A 19,816-nucleotide genomic window follows, 5' to 3' on the forward strand; every position below is an offset into this window, starting at 1 on the left:
TAGCCTGGCCTTCCTTCCACTTCCTATATGTATCCCTTTTTGTTTTCAGTTCATCAATAAGCTTTTTGTGGAGCCACATTGGTTTCCTCTGTTGTCTTCTATCTTTTCTCTTTGTTGGAATTGTTTGTAACTGTGCCTTTAAAATTTCATTTTTTAGATATTCCCACCCATCCTGCACTCCTTTTCTCTTTAGGCTCCCTTGCCACGGGACCTTACTTATTATAGTTCTGAGTTTATTAAAATCAGCTTTCCTAAAATCCAGAGTACGTGTATGGCTACGCTCGACTTTTGTCTCCTTCATAATCAAGAATTCAAGTATGACGTGGTCACTTTCCCCCAGAGTTCCCGTAACTGCCACTTTATCCACTAAGTCATCCCTATTGGTCAATATCAAGTCAAGGATTGCCGATCCTCTAGTTCCTTCCTCCACTTTCTGTAGGAGAAAGTTATCACCCACACATGTCAAGAATTTATTGGAAGGGCCACTTTTGGCAGTATTGGTCTCCCAACAGATATCAGGGTAATTGAAGTCCCCCATCACTACTACTACTCATCAGATGGGGGGTGGGGGTGGAAATCGTGTTTCCCAACCGTCACTTTTCCTTCTGTTTCTGACCCACAAGAGGGACGAACAGCTTCCTCTTTCTTCACACAGGGAAGAAAGAGGAAGGAAGCAACGATCACATCGCCCATTCAGGTGGGTGTTTTTACTGCACTGCTTCTCCTGCAAACAGCAGGAAATGGTGGCAAATTTAATCACAGCAAAAAAAAAACTCGATTTTGGGGCCTTTTTTTGTGACGGAAAAATGAGTATAAGGAGCGGGAGATGTGCGGGAGGTGGACAGCATCGTGAAAAGGACCTGTGAAAATCCATGAGTGGCCAGTAACAAGCGTGCTATAAAACACTGATCTGATGACACTCTATTTTACTGGGGGTAAGATAGGCTGAGAGTCTTGACCTTTTGAGTTTACAGCTAAGGAATGTGGGAAACTTAAGTTAAAACCGGACTTGATCACTTGTTGCAATACTTTGCTTGTGAAGCATATGAAAAGAGCATCTCCAAGGTTGTGCAGTTTGCATGTCCCTCACCAATGTATAATATTCACCATCCAGGGGACAGGAGCAACAAAGAAATGGGACTGTTTTCAAGGTAGTTTTTAGTCCTGGCAATTCACATTTTAGAAATGAAGCACTAATTTGAATCCTGACATTTCAGAGCAGAACAGAATCACATTATTCTCACTCGCCAAATTTCAAAGCACTTAGGACAGGGATAAGGGAGAAATGGTGGTCCACTCTAAAACATACACACTGGATTTCAGATAAACATCAAGCTTTAATGTTTAATCCAAGGCCATAATCACAGTGTCAACAGAACCAAGTCCTGGAACGTATGGCTTCATCCTTGAACCCTCTTTTCAATGTTAGGGTTTAGCATTTGAACTTATGAAGCTGGAATGCCAAAGAGAAGGGGGGCATTCATCAGGAGCCACTAAACAAGGGATGGGGGACTCCTCCCCCCGCCCCATCTAGCGCTGCACCTCCTGTCCCGTGAGCATGCCAGTATTTCAAAAGGATGGCTGTTTGGCCTCTGTCAATAGTTGCTCTCATTCTGATTTTGTTTATTTTCTTCCATCATGAAATTCAAGGCAGCATACATGGGATTCCCAGGAAATCTCCAACCAGGCCCAAACCTGCTTAGGTTTAGTAAGGGGGCTGCATCATATACCTTCAGACCATGCTCTTATTTGGTGTATAACCACAACACTCTTCTCATATACATCTATGCTGCAATCTTGAATACCGTATTTCTTCAATTCTAAGATGCACTTTTTACCCCATATAAACATCTCTAAAAACAGGGTGCGTCTTAGAATCGCAGGTGTGTCTTAGGTTTTTTTTGTTTCTGTTGGTGGTACTGAAATTAGTGTGCATCTTACAATCGAAGAAATATGGTATTTCCAATAGCAGGCTTTTAGGCCATGCTTAGAATCACGTGTTGTGCATCCGCAGTTGAAAGGGCACCCTTGATATAAAAAGGACACCTCTGAACATGTGCAGGGTGCTTCCCCGCCCCCCACCAGACAACCATAGCCTCCCAACTACAACAAGCATTCTTCAGCTAAGAATATGGAGCTACCTGGAAGTCTTAACTCCTAACAGGAAAGTGCTGGAGCTTAACTACTGATAAATGGGAGTCTCATCTGACTGGAGCCAAAAGTATAGAGAAGCTGCTAACGTACATCTTGAGACTCCTGCCGTGCCCCCAGAGGTCTCTCCCAGTTGGCCAGGGCTTGTTCTTAGAAGTAGGGAGGGTGAATTATTCTCTTTGATTCCTTGCCTGTCTTACACACATATCACACGCACACACACACTCTATCCATTTTCCTTCATGCTGTGCTCCATCCAAACAGCCCAAAGTGGCCCTTGATTGATGGCAGTGTTTGCCCGCTAAGCGCACCCTGCGGTCCAATCCTTGCACGTTCCCCAATTCCTCCCCAGTCCCTATTCAAAGACCGACGGTGTCTCGTGTTGGTCCCTGAGGTGCTATTAATTAAAAATACATCCAATTAAATGGCAGGTGAGGACGTGCCACACAAGCTCCCTCCTTGTCCTGCTACGATTGGCTCATCTGCGCTTTGATTTGAACGAGACACAGAGAAAGGCTACAGGAGGGTTCTCTGAACCAGTGCCAACATTGGCCATGCCAGCCTGTTCGGGTGGTGCTTGTGTGTGTGTGTATGCACACGAGACTTGGCTAGCTGATTTCCATAGCTGGTGGTTAACTATTATAGTTCGTCGGCTGCTGCCCACCCCATTTTTATATTCTCCTTCCCATAAATATGAAGCCTAAAAGTAGAAAAAAAAAGATTCTCTAGCAGAGAAGCAGTTTGCTAAGTCAACGGCAGATCTGTTTGAACAAGGGTACTGGAGAGGCTTGCAAGCCAAGATTTGGCTCTTCATTTCAAACCAAGATATGAACTTCCATTTCTCCCTTGCTCCCTGCTTCTGGAGAACCCTAGCCTCCTTGTGTCCTTTTTTAAACTGCCTTTCAGTTCCTCAGCTGCAATCCCCTGGACTCCTAAGTCACAAGGGACAACACAGTCCTGACATAAGAGATCCATGACCAGTTCTCCAAATATCTTTTTCGATGGTTAAAAGCAGCTGTGTTGCTGATGGAGGGGGCCTTAACCACTTGCCCACATGCTGTTTTGCCCACCTTAAATAACTCCCCATACCTAATAACTGGATGGGTGGGAAAGCACAGTACAGGATCTCTGGATGCTGAGTTATTCAACCAATACCAATTTTACTCTTCTGTTGTGATACACCTGCAGAATGCATACAAACCTGGCAAGCACTTGATATTGTTTACTTGTGACATCGTTAATGATACAAATCCAAGACAGCTTTGTCCTTCAATAAGGGTGACCTAAAGGGGGGGAAATTTAAGGTAGATAATATTCCATTTCAACATGGTATTCGTATACTCTATACCCAATACTCTATAATTACCCATAACAGCCATAGTAACTAACCAGGATGTAACCAGACATTCATAGAATTCGTGGGCTCATATCATGAAGAATCCAAGCTGTACTAGTGGGTGGAGTCAGGGCCGATCCTATAATTAGGGAGAGTGAAGCACCTGCCTCACTCAGCAGATGCTGGGCGGGGGCATTTAGAGCAGTGCAAGGTGTTGGAGGATAGAGCTGTGTGTGCCATGTAGTTTGCCTCAGACCCCTTAAACTAGCCTGCTGCCCTCAGATGCAGTAAAAAAAACACTGTCTGGTCTCCAGTGTTAAAGTTATATTTAGCTGCCAGTCTAGTGAGCTTCTGTATATGAAATGGAGGTGAGGGATCTTGTCCTTTGCCTCAGGCAACAAAATGTCTTGGCCTAGCCAAGTAGGACTAACATTGGATTCATCACATAGAAACTGCACGTTATCCATAGGATTGCACTTTTAACTGCTTTTTAAAATGGAATCTGATGAGTACTAGAAAAATAACTAACAAAACCAACATTTGAAAATGATGTTTTAATCAAATATATGATTTGTATGAATAACTTCACATTTAAAATGTTAAAGTTCTGGCATTGAAAATAGGTTCCCAGGCTGAAAATTAACCTATGTCTTGTGAGACAAACTTGAGAATACACACTCCAATGTGATATTGAAAAGGGGGCATGAAGAAAAATGGACTACAAAAGGGGAAGTCTTGCAATAGGCCGGAAAGTGGACTCATTCCCAATCCTGTGTGGAAGAAGCTCCATAAAGGTGTTCCCAGCTTTGGAATCTGCCGCATTTCCTGCCAACTTCACATTCCCACTAATTGGAGATTTTAATCTTCAGCGACTTTCTGCTCAGGGGTGCTGACAGGATCACCAGCTGTGCAGCTATTCCAGAAGCAGCGGCTTTTTAATCAAGCCATCTTGGCAGGGAAGGTGGAATGGTGAATTGGGGAAGGGGAGGGTGCAGTTAAGAGGATGAGGATGGCGAGGACTTGGAGTTCAACCGAGAAAAGACAGACCTGGGGGAGGGGAGGCTGTCTTTCCCTTGCCTGCAAATGCCAAGGGTGGCAAGACCCACAAGAAAGACACTGTGTTAGAGCTGACTTGTACTGCACCTTTGTACTGGTGGATTTGTGCTGAAGTGTGATCAGAAGACCTGTCTGCCTGCTCTGTCTGTTGTCCGGTTGCAACTTGTTGACAGGCAACTTTAAGGCCCCTCCTGCCCTTGCTTCGTATAGCTGTCTAGCTTTCCACTGGACTTGGTACTGCACAACTTTTCAAATAGAGGATGCCTTCAAGTAGAGGACCATCCCCTGTAAAGTAGGACATATCACCACTTCTTCTGGCAGCAAGTTCCATGTTTAGTATGTACTGTGTGAATTTTTTTTATCCATCTTGAATCTACAGCCAGTAACTTGGTGATCCCTAAATCCTGGTATTATGAGAGAAGGTGAAAATCTTCACTTCCTACTCACTGTTCCTAATTGTATAAATCTCTATCATGTCCTCTTAGGCTGCTATCATATAGACACTTACCTAGGAGCAAGTCCCACTGGACGCAGTAGAGCTTACTTCCAAGTAGACATGCATAGGATTGTGCTGGCACTTTCCTTAAACACGAAGGCTGGAACTCTTTGCCTTTCCTCACCCTGACGGTGCTCCAACTCGTTGGTTACTTTGATTGCCATCTTCTGCACCTTTTCCCGCTCTATGACATCCTTTCCAATCACAGTATTCACAATGTGGCCACACCGAAGATGATCTGTTTGGAAGCACCCACAGCCTTCATCTCCACTACAGACTTTTAAAAATCATTTTTATACCTCTATAATGGTCACAACTCCCCTTTGCCCCAAGAAATCTGGGAGAACTGTAGCTGGGTGAAAATGCAGAGAATTTTCCACCAGAGATCCCTAGCCTCCTATAGATAGATCCCAGGAATCCCTGACGAGAGAATGAATCTAAAACTAGTTTAAGTCTATGATCTGGTTGACAGCCCTTCTCTCACCAAAATCCTGGGAAGTGAAATGTTCCATCTGCTCAAGACAGGCCTGTGAATCCAGTGCTCAGCTGGAACTTGAATGGAAGGAAAGTAAATAATAATAAAATAGGGCTCACATCTTTCATTAACACACCCATATACACACCCCTTTCCTACGATATCCGTGCCTGTGACCTCCACTCCACGCCTCCAACTCTTATCATCACCACGTTCCTGAAAGTCCCATGTTTGTGAACCTGACTCTACCCATCCTCCTTTGCTGCCCCTTATGCCTAGCTTAAATATTTCAGAATGCTTTTTCTCACATCCAACCCGTTACCTCTCTCCCTCTCCTCATTGTCTTCCCCACTGCCAATTTTAGACTAAGTGCTTTGGTGGCTTCTCTGTTTGCTTTGTTTTGCTGCTTAATCATTTTTGTAAAACTCCAAGTACGTGGATGGTTCTCTGTAAATTATCAGCTGATCTGCATAAATTGTATTGTTCTTCATACTTCTAAGAACAGGATGCAAGTTGCTTTAGTGGCCAGTTTTAGGTTTCTCTGATGTCAGAATTGGGGAGGAAACCTTTTCTCCTGTGTGGCACAAATTAGTATGAGAACCAGCTTTGGGTTTTATTACAAGATTGCCTTCAGTAAAGAATGGTGCCTTTTGCTACATTGTGAGGCCCCAAGCACCTTCTCTGTTTCAATATAGCTGACTTCTTTGGCTGCAAAGGTCTCTCTTCAGCAAGTGGTAAAAGGAAATGAAACCAAAACAGAGCTCAGATGGGGTTAACAGGCCATGATGACCCAAAAGAGAGATGCCGGAACAGTCTTCTCTGATGAAATGCTGGAAAGGTTTATAGGCATGTGCTGCCCCCTTGTGTCTAAAAGAAATATCAGAGTTTCCATCAAGAGCCAACCCCCAACCTAGCCAAATCCAAAGGCCTGTATTTCACTGCACAACAGTACTGATGCTGCACTTAGGGTGCTTCTCGTGTTGATTGTTTTTACAACAGCCCTGTAACATATGCCAGCCAGCCACCTTTTTATTTCATTTTCAAACATTTCTATCTTGCTTTTCCATAATAGTGCTCAAAGCAGTTTCACTATTCTTAAAAATATCATAAACAAATATTAAAAGTAGTGGGGTGGGGGGAGGAAAAATAAGCAGACTCAAATAACGGCCTGACAAAAAAAAAAGTCTTCACACAGCACCTGTGATAGCATTGTAGACACTCAGCAAATATCTCCAGAAACGGTGTCCACAGACATGATACCACTGTAGAAAACGGTCTCTCTCCAGTTGCCATCTGTTAACTTAAGGAGATGGTGGTAGCCAGAGTACAGCCACCAATAATGACCTAAGTCAGGAATGGGCAACCTCTGGCTGCCCCTCTAAATGTTGGGTTATAGCATCCATCATCCTTGACCATGGACTAATGGGAGTTGGAGTCCAACACCATCTGGAGGGCCACTCATAGCAACACAGGGAAATGTCTTCTACTGATTCAGACCACTGGTCCAGCCAGCTCAGTGCTTCTAGCAATGGAAACTGCCTTGGTCGCCCTGTGGGATGACCTCTGTCGGGAGAGAGACACGGGGAGTGAGACCCTGTTGGTTCCCCTGGACCTCTCAGCGGCCTTCGATACCATCGACCATGGTATCCTTCTGGATAGGTTGTCTGAGCTGGGAGTTGGAGGTACTGCACGGCAGTGGTTCCGCTCCTACTTGGATGGCCGATTCCAGAAGGTGGTGCTGGGGGATTATTGCTCTGTGCCGTGGCTCCTAAGCCATGGGGTTCCGCAGGGCTCTATTTTATCCCCTATGCTGTTTAACATATACATGAAGCCGCTGGGGGAGGTTATCCGGAGATGTGGACTGAGGTGTCATCAATATGCAGATGATACCCAGCTCTACCTTTCCTTTTCATCAAACCCTGGTGAGGCAGTGGCTGTTCTGAACCAGTGCCTGGGCACGGTAATGGACTCGATGAGGGCTAACAAACTGAGACTCAACCCAGAGAGCTTCGGCTATTGGGCGGTATAAAAATGTAATAAATAAATAAATAAATAGCAATTCACAAAGTCTCCCCCACTACACCCCCCCCCAAAAAAAAACACCTGAAAATTGCTGGGGTTCTCAGCAGAACACTTAATAAACTATTTTTGGTTTTACAAATCAAAATGCATAACTCATATTTTAATAACATTTTTCCTTCAGTATCATTGGCCAAACCTTGGTGTTGCTAGTTGGAGTCTGACATCCTAATCACTACACCATACTGGTCCTCTAATTATACTCAGGACAAGACTAAACTACAAAAACAAACAAACCCACATTGATTTTAGTCGTTGAGACTCTCCCCCTCCCCCACCAAACTTTAAGAAAGGCAATTCAGTGTGGAGCCAAAGAATGATTGGCAGGGGATTTTCAGGAGCTTCACAAAACTACAGTTCCTAGGGGAAGCCATGATAGCTATTAAAAAGAGGTTTTGAGCAGTTTTTCATTTGTAGTATAGAGATGACTTGACCTTACAAGGCTGTTTCTATAAGGGCATGAGAAGAGCAGTGTTCCCACTTGTTCACCCTCTCCCCCGTGCGCCCCCCACCCCACGATTTTAAAAGCCATGAAGCAGCCATGGAATGAATTTGGGGGCGGGGCGGAGGGAATCTACTTTGGTTAGAGCGCCATCTGTTGGCTATTTAACTGTTTTTCATTAACACTACAGTTGGAGGAGACCATCATTTTAAATTGAGTTGGAGAAAGTGGTTTGAGAGAGCCAATACTTTGCATGGTGAACAGATACATATTTTTTAATCGCACTGTTGCCTTTGGTTAAACATATGTTTTAGGCTTTAAAACTTTTTTTTAAATTGCTAAAACAATTAAGTGACCATGGGATGACTAATACCTACAAACAGCTAACTTTCTTTCAAAATGCCTTCAACTCTCTGGGAAAAATGGAACTATTGAATATGTAGGAATATGGAAGTGAAGACGATGGAGCATTTTTTTTGTCTTGTAGCTTTTATAATCAGGCTCGTCGTTCTATAATTACCCCATTGCTGTGTAAACTGCCCAGAAGTTCAGATAAATCCTATATTAAGTTCCTCCTGGAAGACAAGATCCCAAAAGTGATTGCTAAATTTCTTATAGAGGTGGCCAGGATTAGAGCTCTGTGTGTATTAGATAAAAGTTGATAATAGTTTTAATTTGTCCTATGGTTTATGTCTGAGTTTTGTCCTTGATGGATCTATGGGATGATGATGATGATGATGAAGAAGAAGAACTATTGACTATCTTCCAAGGAACACTATTACTACTTAACATGTATATAATGTTTACACTCTGTAATCCTTACAACAACCTGGGTCTCAGAAATGGTGTTGAGAACCCCAGGCTTATAGTCCTGTAAACCTCCATGCAAAGGCTGCCTTGTCAGGAGTTACTCAGGACGTCAAGTCCATTCAGTGGTGCAGCTAGGTAATTTTAAACTCTGGACTTAATAGAAGGGATGTACGGATTTTGTGTTTTACGGATTGTCAGGCACCTTTCATTCCATCGTCCACTCATTGGCAGAATCAGATTTCCCCCCAATTCCCAAATTTGCATTTGTACTTGTGTAAATGCTCACTCCCCCATGCACAAATCCCTCCCCACATGTGCATTTTCATGCTTTAGCCTATGGGGAAATGTGCATTTTTGGCTAGTGGTATGTTTGGGTGTTTTTAAACATATTTTTCTATAACTAAATTTGCATAAAATTCCAGAAAGTAAAAGAAGAAGAAAAAAAGATCAGCAAGTCCATGAAATCTGTGCAACTTGAGAAAAACCAGTCTGCTGTGGAATATAAACCTGAACTCATTTGATTCCATTGTGGATTCCTCCAACATCCCTACATAGAGTCATGCTCCAAAGACGAGATCCAATTAAGATACCACTTCAGTAAGCAGGTCACTTTGCCTCGGCCCTCTTTGGAATGATCCAGCTCGTCTCAGGTCTGAATCAGAGTCTCACTTTGGAAGTCTGAGGTTTCACATGTTTCCCCCTCTGTCTAAGACAGGGAAATGAACAAATAGCTACAACATTTTTACATTTTGACAGGACTGGATGAGTTTTGCAGGCATAGCAGCCACTTCTGATCAATGATTCCTGAAAATTTTCAGACAAAGGTGCAGGGCTTTCTGTGCAACACATTTGCAGCTTAAAGAATTTTTTTTTCTTTTAAAAGAGAATCGCTATAACTTTTTAATTTCTTGGATGAAATTTGTGGGCATACAGTAGTTGTCCTTTCTGAGGGGATGAAGCCATTCAAATTGCAGTCAGGGGAAGGGTTGTGTGCAAGGGGAGTCTTTAAAGTTTTGTGAGAAAGGGGGTCACTTCTCTCATGCTTTGGGAGGCAATTTGTATGAAAATGACATACATTATAGTGGTGCTCCTACGTAAGTAACCTGCAAAATATATTTCATGTGATCAGCCCAGTGCATGTGACAGGTCACATTTTTGGCTTAGGGTTCTTGACCAGCTAGGGAAATGGTCTGGATGTGTGTGTATGTGTGTGTGTGTGTGTGTGTGTGTTCTTTGACTCCCTTCTCACATCACTTCCTACTCAGGTCTTGCAGCCCCTACTCCTTCCCACATGGGCTAATGATTATTATGATGGTCAATTGCCAGAAACATACGAAATCTGAGGGGACCTTGAATGCTCTTGGGGAGTTTCTCAATGAAATGGGTGGGTGTTCCTGTCAATGCCCTCATCTCTCCATGAGATACAGAAGTGACTCAGGGACTGGACTCAATAGCTTCTAAGCACCTTGTTCCACTTGTTCAGCCTGCTGGGGAGCTGGGGGCAAAGAAGCAGGAAGGGCGGTGGCTATAATGCAGGTGGCAGTAAAGTCTGAGTGAATCCGACAGAACACAGCTAAGGGCTTATCCTCATGTCTACACTGTGATGGTGATAGCACCCAAGGAGCAATACTGCTCTGCCACCACTGTATCTGTGCGGGTGCCATCCAGCAGTGCTTTTGTGGTGGCACAGGGTCTGTTATAACCTGGCCCACTGAATATAAAGGAATGCTGAGGAGTTCATTGATTGCCATGTTTGATAAACACTATAAGGACCAAGATTGCTTGTATTTGTCTCAACTTCGATGCTATGAGTTGTGCAGTTTGGTGAAACCACATGCCCAGAAAAGCGTTTAGCTTTTTTTTCCCTATGGGATGAACTTCAGTTATTGTAGACTGAGGACATGGACAAGAAACTTGCAGGGCCATCACATGCCACATTTCATTGTCTGTCTTGCTTTATAACATCTAGTAGAAGGGGACTGATCAGCTTGGACTAGGATGTTAATCAACCAATCAAATTTATTGTACTGGCCAAAGGCCCTGACAAATTCGCCAAAATGGGAACATCCATGCATATATACAATAATACAGTTATACAAAGCCTGGAGAATGTCATAAATGCTTCTATACAAGAGGGGGTTGTTCAGGTGGCCCTTAAAGGAGTAGTTCTGAGACTTCTGAAAAAAGCCTCCATGTGTCCAGAGGATTGTAACAATCAGTGGGTTGCAAATGTCCCTTTTGGGGGCAAGATGCTTGTCCAGGTGGTTGCCATGCAACTCCAGACACTCTTGGATGAGACCAATTAACCTGGATCCATTTCAGTCTGGTTTCAGGTACAGAAACTGTCTTGGCCACCCTGATTACCCATGCCAAGAGTACAGAAGTGCAACGCTATTAATTCCCCTGTTCATTTTTAATCTCTCGGAAGCTTTTGATGCAATAGGACCATGATATCCTTCTGGATAGGGTATCTAGGTTGTGAATTGGAGGCATGGCATTCCTATCTCACCTGGAAGGCCAATTCCAGAAAGTGCTGGTAGGGGATTATTGCTCTGTCTATCTACATGGTACTTGTCCCATGTTGTATCCAATGCTTCTTAACATCTACATGAAACCACTTAAATGAAGCCATCTGGAGTTTTGGAGACGGGTACCATCAATATGCTGAAGGTATCCCAGCGCTTTCTGTTACATCTGATTCAGGTGAGGCAATGGAAGTGCTAAATAATTGCTTGGGTTTGGTAATGGACTGGAAAATGACCAATAAACCGAAGCTCAATCCTGATGACAAGATGGAATTAGTGTTGGATGGTGGCTCATTTGCCAAGGGAGGTGCTATTCAACTTGTTCTGTATGATGGTGCAGTCTGATAATGCTCACGGATCCAGCTTTCTCAATGAAGACATCTGTGACACAATGCACCTTCACTAGCTGAGGCTTGTTCACCAGTTGCAGCTTGTCTTGGACAGAGGCAGACTGGCCCCTGGTAACCACAAGGGTAGACTATGCAATGCATTTTATATGTGGTGGCTGTCAAAGACTGCTTGGAAACTGCAGTTAGTAACTTGGCAACTGTATTTTGGGACAACCGGTAGTGGTTATTGGAACACATCTCATCAATGGTTAGAGTGCAACATTAGTTTCCAGTCTGTTTTCAAGTACAATTCAAAGTGCCAGTGCTTACCTTTCAAGCCCCACATGGCTTAGGAACCAGGTGCCTGAAGGGATGCCTGTACCCACAATGGACTGTGCGTTGAGATTATCTTCAGAGGCCCTCCTCCAAGTATCTCTGTCCTCTGGGGCAAGACGAATGGTAACTGGGGAGAGAGGGGTCTTCTCGATTGTGGCACACCACCTATGAAATTTGCTCCCCAAGGAGACTTGTTGTCACTTACTCCAAATGTCTTTTTGAGGTTAGGCAAAGACCTTTTCATTTTCCCAGGTTTAGAAATATTTATTGAGGTCTTAATGTGTATGGAGGGTTTTTAACTGCTATTTCTTTGTGTTGTTATATTGATTAGTGTATTTTTATTGCTTTTATTATTATATCTTTCTTTGTCATCATTGTTGTAAACTGCCCTGAAAATGCTCATCAAAGGTTAGTATAAAAATCCAAAAATAAATAAATAAAATCTGCCAGGCCTCAAAGGTATTTGTGATGGTGCAAACAGAGGGTGGCAGTAAGGCAGGGAAAACAATGGTTTGCCAAAGGCCACTCAGTAAGTTTATGGCAGTAACAAGATCTGAAGAAAGGATTTCCTGTTTCCCAGTTGACATGGGAATGCTGGGAGTTGTAAGACTTTTTTTGTGTGTCTGAACATGCCTAGGATTGTGTGATGAACATGCCTACACTAGCTGTGGAGAAGAAGAAGCCCAGTGCATCTCAAGATTTCTACGCTAGCCTATCTAGAATGATGGCATTAGCCTTCTAAAACCATGGCAGTATCAGAGAAAGGGTCTAAGGTGCACCTTCAATTTGCACAGCAAGCTGGTGATTCCAGAAACATCATAAAAGCCCAGATTCTAAGGAAGAGTCCTTCCTGACTCCCTAGCATGTGTGTGTTCTGCTCACATGGTTGCACTGATTCTACAGAAATCTGAGCTGTCTTAGATCCTTGTCCAACACTGCCTCTTGAATTGTATCTTGTTTTGAATGTATTTAACCTCATCAGAAATGCACCCCCTCCCAGCTTCCACTTGCATTGTGTGGCTTGCCTGACCTGCTTGAGTGATCTCAAGCTATTTGCACTAGTCACTTTGGCTGGGGCTGGGGTGGGGGGCAAGGTATTTGCTTCCTGGAGGTGGCACACTATGGACTGTTTAAACTAAGCTGGGAGGGCCACTTGAGATTGGACACCAGGACTCAACTATATGAGTTTTCAGGAATAATAATAATAATAATAATAATAATAATAATAAACCAGCCCTAAACAATTGGGACCAGGATACCTGGAAGAGCATCTTCTCCCTTACTGAGGTCATTGGAGGGCATGCTCTTGGTGGTTCCACGTGGATTTTTGGCCTAATTGGAGTCCACCAGAAAAAGAGCCTTTAGTGTGATGGCCCCTTCTCTTTGGAACTCCCTGCCTCTGGAAGGCAGGCAGGCGTCAACATTATGCTGCTTCCAGCGCCTCCTGAAAACAGTTCTTTTTCAGGAAGCATTCCTCAACTGACCAGCCACTGGTGTTATTGGTCCTTTGTCTGAAACTGAAAATTTTTAATTTGCTGTTTTTAATCTTCTTTCTTTTTTTCTGTTTCATTCCTATGGAATCTATTTTAGACATGGAGTGGTATATAAACATACTAAATAAATAACAGAAAGAGTGGGCAATGCACATAAAAACAGAACCTCATTGCCTGGAGCCAATGCAACAGCAACTATAAACAACATTCAACTACAAGGTCTTTCCCCCTCTCTTTTTTGCAGTGGTTGCAATGAAACACACCACTTCAATTACTTACAAAGCTTGTTTTTTCTTTCACTGATGAGTTGGAAGTAGCATTCTCACTGAGTCTCATGTTGAGGTCAGGCATCTTTTAGCCAGCATCTGAGGGTTTCATCTGCAATTAGAAAAAGCAAGCATGTATAAAAGCTAAATGTAGAGAGTGTTCGAAGCATTGTAGTTAAAAGCATGACCTAAGCATGACCTATGAGCCAGAAGCCTCTCAATATCAATATCAGCTCAGCCTGGTTCAGATTTCACCTCAAATGTCACCCAAAACTAACTTTATCCAGCTGCAGTCTCCCAGCCTCAGACCCAAAATTTGTCATACAAGGATTGGGTTGCAATGTCACAGGCTGCAGCTTCAGGATTTAGCATCCTTATCTAGGTCTCCAAAGGTGCCAAAACCAAGGACCTGGTTATTTTCTCCTACATGTCTTAAAAGCTTTTGCTATGTGCTCCGTCCCACATCCATCAAGCATCCCTCCCCACAAGTCACTAGGTTATGTTCTCTGTACACACTACTAGCTTCCACCTTCTAGCTCTAAGGTTTTGCCTCCTGATCATCAAGATATCTTCTGGTAAACCTGTGCGGGGATAACAACACTGGCTTACCTTAGTTACAGAGGGGTTTGTAAGGATTAGTGAGACCTCTTGACTGTTTTGAGTACTTATGTAAATATTGAGGGCTTTAAGGAATCATGATGGCAAAGAAGAAATTAAAAAGAGAGATAAAAATAATTAACACCACTTCTTATTGCATCAGTTGAAACTGCTCTCAAACCTTTGCAAGCTTTCAGTCTTGCAAATCATTATTAAGAGTATCTTCCCCAATAATCAGTGATTGAAGTCTATTATCAAAAATTGAAAAAAAATCTAACAAAATCTCTGCAAATTCAGTACCCAGAAGAAGAAGAAATAAGATGATATAGGTTGATTCATCCATACAGGCAAATTCATCACTTGATTACCACAGGTTCACTGATTTGCATGCACAAATAAGCCATCACAGGTCTAAACAGCACAGATAGAACTTGCATATTGGCCAACGAAATCAGTTCTCATATTCAACCATCGCCAAATGTACAGTTACCAAGCAATGAACACACATGTGTGAACCAGCTCAGTGGCTAGAATATGGCAAACTGGCTTAATATGCATACTTCACTGTGGGTGCAAAATTACTGTGCAATGTGATAGTGTATGGGGAATAGTGGCAGGGGGTGGGGAGGCTATTTACTATTGAAAACTATTAATAAAATTGTGCCTTAAGGAGAGCAATGACAAATGGAACAAATTAGGAAAATGAGCTTTAGGTCCAGCCTACAAAATTATGCTCCCTTCTTGTTTGTTGTATATCTTTTGTCTTTCCTTTAGACCTCTTTAAGATTTACAATGAACAAATCGAGCCTGAAGACAAGTCTCAAAATGTGGGACAGCTTATTGTGAGGAAAATTTGCTTACTTTTCAGATATGAAGTGTAGATGAACATGTGTTCTGGGAGGGGTGGGGGATGTTGTGCTAATCTAGACACAGCATTAAGAGTATTCAAAATAATACTATAATTACGAAAATTATTAAACAAAAATAAGATATACTCGGATAACTTTCCGACCATAGGTAGCTAGTTACCTGGGGGTGTGAGCTGAATGTTTAGGTTCTGTTTTTAAATAGGCTTCCACTCTGGATGAAAACACATGGCTTTCCCCATTGCCCTTTGGTTGATGCTCTAATAATGTGTAATGCATGTATTGTGTCCCCAGATGTCACTATAGCATAGTGCGGAATGCAAGTGATGTCCGTTTAGCCCCGAAAGCAGTTCCTACTTCCAGCAGTGTCTACAATCATGGAGGTGCAGACCATTCCAGTTCTGTGGGAGGAGAATGAACATATTTTACACACACAAGCAACCATGCAGGTAAGGCCAGAGAAGCAACACCATGTGGGAGCAATCTTGCAAAAATGGACTGCTCCAAATGGAAGAAGAAAATTCTCATCTATTTAAATTTTGTTATGAATAATAATAATAATAATAATAATAATAATAATAATAATAATCTGTTTGGAATAGATGTTGACCTTTGGTTGTTCAGTGCCACTTTTTACAAATGTGTCCTCTAGTAAAGGTTCACTTTTAGTAACACTAGGTCTCACAATTCAAATCTCTATATATCTAAGATAAACCCACAGATGCCAACTTGGGCCTGTAAAAGGAGCAACAGACATAAGACAAGTAATACATGACCCCACACCCTCAAATTCTGCACCAAGGAAACTGATTCTACAATGTAATTTCAGTGAATAAATTACAATATGCTAATTATTTACAAAATTTTACAAAATTATTTTGCTCCTTAAAAAGCAGCATCTTTTCAATTTTTTTGTTGCTTTTGAAGATATTTTTTTGGGGGGGGGGGTAAATCATAGTAAGCTTGTGTTTAAAAAAAAAGAAGAAAAAAGGACCTTGCATTTAGATATGAAGGTGATTCACATATAAATGCCGTATGAGCTTTGGTGTGTGGATGAGTGTGTGGGTATGCATTTCTATGTGCAAGTGTATGTGTATACACACAGACTTTTTATTTCTTTTGCACTTAATCAATGAAGCATTTGAAAAGGAAACCCAAAGCTGACAGGAAGAAACTTGAATTCAAATTTGGCTGATGGGATTTTTGCAAATGATCCCAATGACTCCAAAACAGAAGCAAAAGAAGGCTGTACACTGTTGTGCCAACAGACAAACAGCAACATGAGGACATGATTGTGGAAAGCCATGGACAGAGCACTCCATGGGAGCACAGAACGTGGGCATGGGCACAGAATTCAGCTACTTGAGACTCTCAGGTTTCACTTAAGAAAAAGTATTTTCTTGAGCTTGCAGCTCGAAAGGGAAATATCATGTATGCAATTAGTTGGGTGATTAGTTATATCCTGTTTTTTAATCCATCGAATATTCTGCTTTGGTATTTAGATGGAGCAATCTGAGGCCATGGCTAGACCAGGCCTATATCCTGGCATTGTCCAGGGATCATCCCTGTGCATGCAAATGACACACAGGGGTTCCTGGGAGCAGGCAGGGACAACCCCTCCATTTGCCTGGGATAATCCTTAGGTCTAGCTAAGGCCTCAAATCAACATTGTGAGCTAGTTTGCAATTTATGAACTGCAGATAAAATATTAATCACAAGTAAACTCATACAAATCTCCTACATTAAAGGAACAGTTGACTAAAGCTGCAATCCTATACCCACTTACCTGGAAGTAAGCTTTATTTTATTCAATGGTGCTTACTTCTCAGTAGACATGTATAGGATTACACTGCAACACTGCAATCCTATTAAACTCATTTGGGGCTTCTGAGTAGATAGGCAAAGAATTGCACTGTAAGGCTTGGAGACTAGTAAAACTGACTGAACATTCAAGGTGTAACAAACAATGATCAGCAATTTGGGGAAAAATGTAGCATCCTTTCTGAACATAGGACATAATTTAGATATCAATACATATAGTACTTGTCCTTTATTGAAAATATTTTTATTTTCTCCTTTTGTTTCTTTTAAATTATAATTCTAAATAAGTGTGAAATAGGCAATGCTTGGCAACATTTTAGAAACCAGAAGACTTTCTAGTAGTTGGTGATGGGGACCAAGCGTCCTACGTATCTCCTTGTCCTTCCCCATGACTAGTAAAAATCAGAATTGTACAATTGTAAACGTTGCAGAATAAATTATGCCAAAATACGTTCAAGCTGTACAATTTATATCTATCAAAATTCACCTTGTTTTGGTGCAGATTTTCTATTTTAGTACACAGGTAGCCCTGCCCAAGAGTAACCAGATTGGGCAACATATACAGCAGGCTTGTACACTCCTGGTACAGCACTTTTTGCTTACCCCCTGAATTATTTCATTTTGTCACCCACCTCAATTTGTATGGCTTACTCTTGAGCTTACTAGCTGAACTTTTGTAGAATTTTGAATGTATTTCTAGTAATGTAATGGTAGAAAAAAAGATGGGTCATGAAGGTGTATAATCGGGGAGGGGAGATAACAGGTATTCACAACAGAGAGAGATAGTGGTTTTCAAAGTTCGTACCTTCAGAGAATCATTCCCATCACCTACCTTGGAACCCCTTGGTTGCTATTTTTTTGGTAGAAAGCCAGGGTACAAATCATATCAAAAAATAAACCTCTGCATATTCCAGAGGAGTCTAAGGCATGTTATGGGGCACAGACTTAAGTTCATGTGGGGCATTGCCGAGATATGTTGGATTTTGCCCTTGCCTTGCATCAACTGAGAATGCAATCCAAAATTCTCCTTAAACTATCTGTATGTTGCACAGGAAAGATTGGTAGTGATGGGCAAGCGGTCTTTAAGAGCTGGCTCATCTGTCATCACTGATCTCAACAAGGAAGCTCTAATAGGCTTCCAAGGCCCTTCCCAGAACACAACTTGAAAAAACTCTGGGGTAGATTGTACATTGATGTTTTCTGTAGACAGTGCCTGTAGGACTTCAAATGTATCTCCTCCACCCATGGGGGCTAGAAACGGTCTTAAAAAGCAGAGGAAAAACTGAAGACTGATCTCTGCATGTTGTCAGGGTTTTTTCCAGCATTTTGTGGAAATTTTGAAAGCAAAGAGCTGTAGCAATGTCCCCTGAGGGTTGCCATTGCCAAATCAGCAGGTGGCCAGGATTAGAAGCTGCCAAAACAGATTCTATAGGGTTCCATCCCTGATGCACAAGATCTACCCATGTGCTATCAGGTTGTACCCTATCATATTAGTGTTGTTATTGTTCTGTTTCTATGTGTCAACTGAGTCCATGAAAAGCATAATGCCCAAAGAACTACAAAGTTCTATCTATGCTGATTGATATAGTCTTTCATACATGCATGGCACCACTTGGTGCTGCAGTCATCAAGTGACAAAAGATGCATGTGTAGACATGGTTTTCTGAAGATCTGAAACAATTTGTACTGCTCAACATATTTGTTATTTTTCTCATTTGGGCCTAAGGGAATGTATGTACCTATTTTTGCATCTTATAGCTTAGAACAGGGTTGGGGAACCTATAACCATTGGACTACAACTCTCAACAGCCAAGCATTGGCCTTGCTGGCTGAGGCTGATGGAAGTCCAATAACATCAAGAGGGCCACAGGTCCCCCAGCACTGTAAAGCTTAGAACTCTCTCCACTGTTTTTGAGTGGATCAAAAACAGAAAGGAAGGGTCCCCAGCTTCATCCAAGTGGGTCTTTTTAGGATTCTGGGTGAACCTCACATGGTTAACATCTCTTCTACTCTCCTTCATTGCCTTTCACCGTTTTTCTTGCCTCCTCTTGGCTATCAAAACTCTAACCCTGGACACAACTGTTCCTTAAGAGCACACACAAAATGCCTTAAGAAGTTGTATAGCTATCAACATTGGGCCAATACCATCCAGCAAAGGGCAGGTGAGACATAGAAGCTGTGGCTCTAGAGTAAAATGTGAAAGGTGAAGTGGTACAACATTTAATTGAGTAGGACCAAATCAGAAATGTCAGCATATTCTTAAAAAAAATACAACCCTGTATGAAAACTGGTAAGACAGCTATAGAGAATACTGGGGCCAAGATAAAGGGAGGGTTGTCAACTCTCCCCCTGCACCCTTAAAATTCAAGGTGGTATTTTGGTTAAATGTTGTATTCTAATGGAATTATCTAAGTGCAATAAGTTTGCCATGAGCCTGGACTGCAAGAGTGGGTATAGGTGGGGGAAAGTTGGAAAGTTGCCACATCAGAAATGAGGGAAACAAGACTTTCATGCTTGAGTACATCCTCCTAAGCAATTTCCCCAAAGGAAATCCCCCCCTTGGAGGAAAAATCTGTAGGGACCAGTAGCAGTGGGTGGGTGGGGGGACTGTGGAAGAGATGGAAGGTTTAGTCAAAATCAGCAAGACCCTGCATAAAGAGGGGTGGTCAAATTTCTTCAGGTGAGCAGGTTTATGACAGCAGCAGCAAGAAAATTAATGGCTATATGGCTGAATGAGA

General features: G+C 42.3%; 1 protein-coding gene across 3 annotated transcripts in view; it reads right to left on the minus strand.

The window, feature by feature from the left end:
- The window catches only part of CDK12 (cyclin dependent kinase 12), an 86,593-nt gene that overhangs the window by 26,531 nt on the left and 40,246 nt on the right, over window positions 1-19,816 (minus strand). For 2 of the 3 annotated variants that reach the window (XM_063138421.1, XM_063138418.1), the window contains 4 exons: window positions 15,421-15,658; window positions 13,808-13,906; window positions 5,052-5,277; window positions 3,353-3,434 (listed from right to left, as the gene is read on the minus strand). In XM_063138421.1, the coding sequence (XP_062994491.1) occupies window positions 15,633-15,658 (26 nt within the window). In that variant the 3' untranslated portion in view covers window positions 3,353-3,434; window positions 5,052-5,277; window positions 13,808-13,906; window positions 15,421-15,632. The remainder of the gene's footprint in view (window positions 1-3,352; window positions 3,435-5,051; window positions 5,278-13,807; window positions 13,907-15,420; window positions 15,659-19,816) is intronic. The other variant, XM_063138419.1, reaches the window with a different exon arrangement.

Source organism: Elgaria multicarinata, chromosome 11, assembly GCF_023053635.1.
Source record: "Elgaria multicarinata webbii isolate HBS135686 ecotype San Diego chromosome 11, rElgMul1.1.pri, whole genome shotgun sequence".
NCBI classification, from domain to species: domain Eukaryota; kingdom Metazoa; phylum Chordata; class Lepidosauria; order Squamata; family Anguidae; genus Elgaria; species Elgaria multicarinata.